Below are 5,761 nucleotides of genomic sequence, written 5' to 3' on the forward strand. Positions count from 1 at the left end.
CCCTTAAAAACACTGGGAAAAATCTAAAGAGAAAAATAAGAACTGCATAAACGTTAATAAAATACTTGCCATTATGGAGTTTACAAAATGCAGCATATTTGGAAAGAACAGAAGAATGAGCATGTTGTCATTAAGATAAGCTTAGTCTTATTTCTTGTTGTCATTTTATTTTTTTATTTTATCATTTTATACCTTGGATTGAAAAATGATCAATGTCTTGACAAATTTAGAGGAAAAAAATGCCTATATCATATTAAATTAATAATATATAAGTTGAGTGTATTTGTGTGGATTAATAGTATAAACTACACCTTTTTATATTTTAGGCTACTGAGCTGTTTACAGAGAAAAGCTGAAACATGGCATCGATAAAGGTAAGCAAACTGATCACACATTAAATTGCATTTGGTTTCAATTCTATCCTAATTTTAAATTGATCTGTATAAGGCTACAGGTAGATTTGTACTGAAAATGTGTCAACAAGTGTGATATAATGAGTCACATGATATCGAGGGTGTCTCCAGGAGAGATTATGTTGCTCTAGTATAGACTGTTCCGTGTTTGTTTGTTTGGGAGGTATAGGCCTGTAAAGGGTCCCTGTAAAGGAGTTGTACTGAGTGTCAGGTAAAGTTGTTGCTTGTACAGGTGTATCAACATTGAACCTATAATGGACAGGGAGGCAGTTAGTCACACTTGGCTTTGACCAGTGATTGACAGGTTAACTGCCCAATTCATTAGGAGGTTTGCCTGGAGGTCTATAGAAAAGAGATTTATATATGTATATATGGCCTGTTCTCTGGCCATGGTCAGGCTGACTGATGGCCTAGCTCATAAAACAGTTGTAATATAACAATTTACTAGCCGGTGTCACTTAAACACACATAAAACTTTCAACTTAACATATAGACATTCCTATGCTAAACAACTGTCAACCCATTTACAGATTGAATTTTTGTATAAAAATAAATTGTAGTGTGACAATTATATCACCACGCTTTGTTTTATCTACTTGTAAATCAAAAGAAATCTACAGCCAATTCATTTTGTTCTGATGTGCAGATCATTTGTACGAGTGATTCTCCACACAACCACCACATTATACATGCACATTAATTGTAACAAGATTTTGTCCTTTGCTAATACTGTCTTAGAAATTGCAGGTCAAAATGAAAATTTGAAATTAAGTGTATGTATGGTCTGATGACACCAGTGACAAAGCCGTCCCAGATTCACAGATCTAGAGACATTACAGTTATCAATTTAAAGGGGTCAAGTGTCATTGACCAGGGGTCTTGTTGTGACCTTTTGTCATATATACAGTGTATGTAACCCCAAGGCCTTGGGTGGGTAGAGCCAGCACTAGTGTCAACAGATAAATGTTATGGGCTAATGATATTCTGAAACGGGAATCCAGCACTACCTTCATACCTAAGCTTACAAGTTACAAAGATAAGCCTGTTGCATTATTTGTTATAAGTAAAGCTACACTCCATTATACATGAGATTACATATAAATATATCACTAAGCTGATTATAAAACAAAAGTATCCATTCCTATAAACAAAGTACTTTTCCTTACCAACTGAAAGAATAGATTGATCAGTTTGGTACCAGGGTTAAAATTTGCAATATGTTCCTTTGATTTACATGATGATGTATAATGCACTTATGATTTTCACTGACCTGCTAAAAACATTTTCTATGTTATAATTGAGGCAGGACTACCGGGGGTAATTTCGCAAATACAGCAAGAACAGTGTGCACTAGCTAGTTTCCACATACATTTGGTTGACAGGAAATAACTCTTAAAAAACCCTTATGTGAAGTAAATACACAGAAATGAATTCTACTCTGTGTCACAGCATTGTAATTTCCTTGTACATGCTCGCAGCCTTTGTAGGAAGGATTGTCTAATATGAAAAATACTAAATAAGGTATCATTTTATAGACTTGTTTGCTAGTTGGTGCCAATATGGTCCTTTCTGAAGTGGTAAAAGTAGGGGTGTCTTTTCTTAAAATCTTTTATAAGTTGGTTTTATCCCAGCATAAAAGGACATTGACCGAATCATGTTTGTTTAAACCTTTTTTGCATTTTATTGCTCTTTACAGTTATCAGCAGATGTATGTGCACTGTCAATATCACTGAAGACTTGAAGTGCTAAATATACAATAGATAGATATACTCTATAGCAATAAGTTTAATTGGTTCACATTTACACAGGAATATTTACTATTGCTTAGACATCCATTGACAAGATTATTTACATTCATTCATCATTTCAGTAATGGTCTAAAATATAACTTTTGTAATGAAGTTATAGATCTGATCTTAAAATGTAATCGTTCCCTGCACAGCGAAAAATAATTTTGATGGATTGTCTCCCATTTACTGTAATAAAAAGAAATTTGAGACACTTTGGAGAAGGTTAGTATAGTACATTATGGGACAAAAAAACTATATACTTCCTTGCAAAAAATAACCTCCAAATGTTTGGAAAATAAGGTCTTGGATCCTTAGCTTGAGGTCTATTTGGTACTTTTAGATATGGAATGAAAAGATCTTATATATATCTAATGTTTTAAATATGGCACATTTGCTGAAATGAAAAAAAGGTAAAACAATAATAATAAATTCTAAATGAAAACTTAGTTTGAAAAAATTGCAAATGAGATGTATCTGACAATTTGTAATTTCACTGATCATGATTTCCCTATATTACTGAAACTTACTTACTGTGTTAATTCGATAATAAGCCAAATAAAGTATGCTATCTTTCACTTTTAATGTTCATGGCCGTATATGATTATCTTAGCAAGAACATATCTTCTTTTTGTAATTATTTGGGATTTGACAGGGAAATAATTAGGTCGTGAATATATGTTCAGAAACCTGTACAATGCAGAAATTCTGTTTGACCATCATTGTAGGCCAACCCTATAACATTATAAGGCATTTGCTTCAAGCACATGTTCACTAATCAGATCCAGCTGTAAACTTAAGAAGACTATAGGGCACATGTTTCTTAGCATTTATATTAGGGTAATTGATACTTCTTAAAAACCATTACCAGTAATTGCAAATTGCTGATGTCCATGTATTCAACTGGTGTTTTAAATTTAGATATTGCGACTGGAATGTTACCTGTACATGTTAATTGTGCCATTGTTATACATTGTGTTTAACATGAATGGTAGTCAACTCACTTTGAATGCTGATCTATAGTAGGGCTTTTATGAAACAGGCTATAGCTCAGTAATGCTGCTTGTACACTAACAAGTTACATAAATGCAAGTATCAATTGAGGGTAAATATAATAACAATCTACTTGTGTTTCATGGTTGTAGATATATAAAACAGACACATGTATAGAATAGAACTGACTTTAGCAGATGATCTATAATGGCATGGGTCATTGGCGATAGTTGTTCAACTATAGCAAGTGTTGCCATAGTTGTAGTACTATTATCATGTGGTAATTTGATGTGTATTGAAATATTATTGCTGTGGTATTTAATTTTTTTTATTTAAATGTGTTGTCAACATTTAAATTGTATAATTGTAAATAGAGCATAAACGGAGAGCAATTTTAATTGCCTTTAACCTTTTAGTTCACAAGGATCTAATTTGTCAAAGTGAATATTTAGCCATGTATGTGGTACATGCACTTATATTACTGTTGCTCTTATTTATGTCTTGACCTAGTACTAGATCCTGCAATAATGTCTGTAACTATAAATTTTGCTGCTTTGTTGGATTCCTGATCAAATCCTTCCGTACATGTAAAGTACAAAAATAACTCTGCCATGAAAATTGCTTGGTATACTGTTTACTTATCTTGCAACAGTTAATTATATATCGTCTAGAATTCAAACTAACTGATCAGGTTACAGCATTTCAGAAATGCAGCACTTCAATGACTCCATTGACTGGCTCCATCATCTTTAAACATTGTCTTTAATAAATTAAACACCATGTTATTGGAGACATTCCCATGCCTTACCAAAAGCACTCGTCCACACGCCCTGACGAGTGATAATGACATGGTGCCGAGTGGTTTAACCTATGCTACTCATCCATGTGCCAAGTAAATTTTGTTCCTGTATTAAATTTGTGCAACAACACTTTCATAATTGTATTAATAAATACCAGTAAAACTGAAATAGAATCAAATAAAACTAATATCTAGAATCCGACATGTCTTCATAGTTCTGTGATTTATAATTGACACTTCAGTAGATCATCAGTATTGGCAGTGCGTTTGCAGGTTTGCCACAAGCTTGCAAGCGCTAAATGATGCTTACTTTAGCTCTGGACGCTTCTAGGGTAAAGTATAAGGACACCCTCTCTTATGTCCTGCAAAACCTAGATGGAATAAGTGTCCGTTGCCCCAGGAAATTATGCAGGTAGTTTGGGGTTCTGTACACAAAATAGCACTTGTATGCACACATTATAAATACTACATCATTTTACATTCAATTGCCTTTTATATTTTGCCAAGTAAAAATCATATGTGCTGAATGACTTTCTTTACTTACTAGTATTACTTAGCTCAATGGTGAACTGGTTAAAAAAATTATTTGAGGGCCTGCATTTGCAACTAACCATAGAATTATAATGTGTACAAGTTTGAATCACTGATTAACAAGTGTCTTGACTTATATCCACTTCTGTGGTCGAATATTTTGCTGTAGCGATTATGATATGTATATATGTGGTTTTAAATTTTAACTTTTTCACATCACAAATATTTGTTCCACATTTAGGATACCAAGTCAGCAGGAAAGACCTCTAGGTCCCGGTCCAAGTCTAAGTCCAGGAGCCGTAGTCGTAGTCGCAGCAGAAGCAGATCAAGAGGACGAACTTCATCAGTAACTCGCCAACGCAAACCCACCACCCCAAAACCCAAACAGGAAAAGATGGAGTCAAACTCACCAGCCAGGACAAGAAACAGAACCCCTGAAAGGGCTGTAACTCCAACCAGAAAGTCTGCTCGTCTTCAGAACCTGGTGATTATGATTTGACATGTTAACATTATTCATAGGATAAAAAATCATACTTGACTTAAATGTGATTAGAATAACTTTATAGGAAGGAGAATGTATTCCCTTTTCAAAGCATTTTACTTGTCTTAAAACAAAATAAAACGTCTTCATTTTGAAATTTCTGTTTGATAGACCCTTGCCCCAGAGGAGAGGAAGCCATTGGAGTTTGAACCATCAGCGGAGGAGGAGAAGCGTGTTAGCCGCACAAAGAAGACAGAGTTTGGAGGAGCCATTGGAGCATTTTTCATGATCTTAGGACTTCCAATCACAGTTTACTTTTTCAACTTTGTTTGCAGCAAGGTAGTCACATAAGTCTTTTTATCTCTTTTACAACTAGCTGTTATGTATACAGTGTTGCTTAATCTAATAGTATTCAAAGTTGTTATACAGTTGTGTATGTTTTTGATCTATTTAATTAAAATAAGCTTTGTTTCTGTAGAACAATTGCAAGCCCCACCTACCCGTTGTGTCATTGGACTGGAGGAATTACTTTGACGGTCAGGCTGCTGCAATATACCTCGGGTGGATGGCTTTCCAGGCTGTACTCTATATGGTACCTGTTGGGCCAGTGGTCATGGGTCAGCCTCTTCGTTCTGGTCAGCGACTTAAGTACAGGTGTAATGGTGAGACTCTAATACAACTGTTGTTAAATCAATGCTATTTAAGTGGTTACCAGTAGGAGTGAAACGATTCACCGCGATTATGGTGAACCGCGATT

At 34.6% G+C, this 5,761-nt stretch overlaps 1 protein-coding gene across 1 annotated transcript; it reads left to right on the plus strand.

The window, feature by feature from the left end:
• Positions 1 to 276: 276 nt before the first annotated feature.
• On the plus strand, positions 277 to 5,666 carry LOC110444905 (lamin-B receptor-like; the record flags this gene model as incomplete). Its single annotated transcript, XM_021489255.1, has 4 exons — positions 277 to 374; positions 4,765 to 5,007; positions 5,176 to 5,343; positions 5,483 to 5,666. Coding segments are annotated over exons 1-4 (610 nt in total), but the record flags the coding sequence as incomplete, so codon positions are not given.
• Between the last annotated feature and the right edge of the window lie 95 nt (positions 5,667 to 5,761).

The sequence above is a fragment of the Mizuhopecten yessoensis genome, unplaced genomic scaffold (genome assembly GCF_002113885.1).
Source record: "Mizuhopecten yessoensis strain PY_sf001 unplaced genomic scaffold, ASM211388v2 hete_36186902, whole genome shotgun sequence".
Lineage (NCBI taxonomy): Eukaryota > Metazoa > Mollusca > Bivalvia > Pectinida > Pectinidae > Mizuhopecten > Mizuhopecten yessoensis.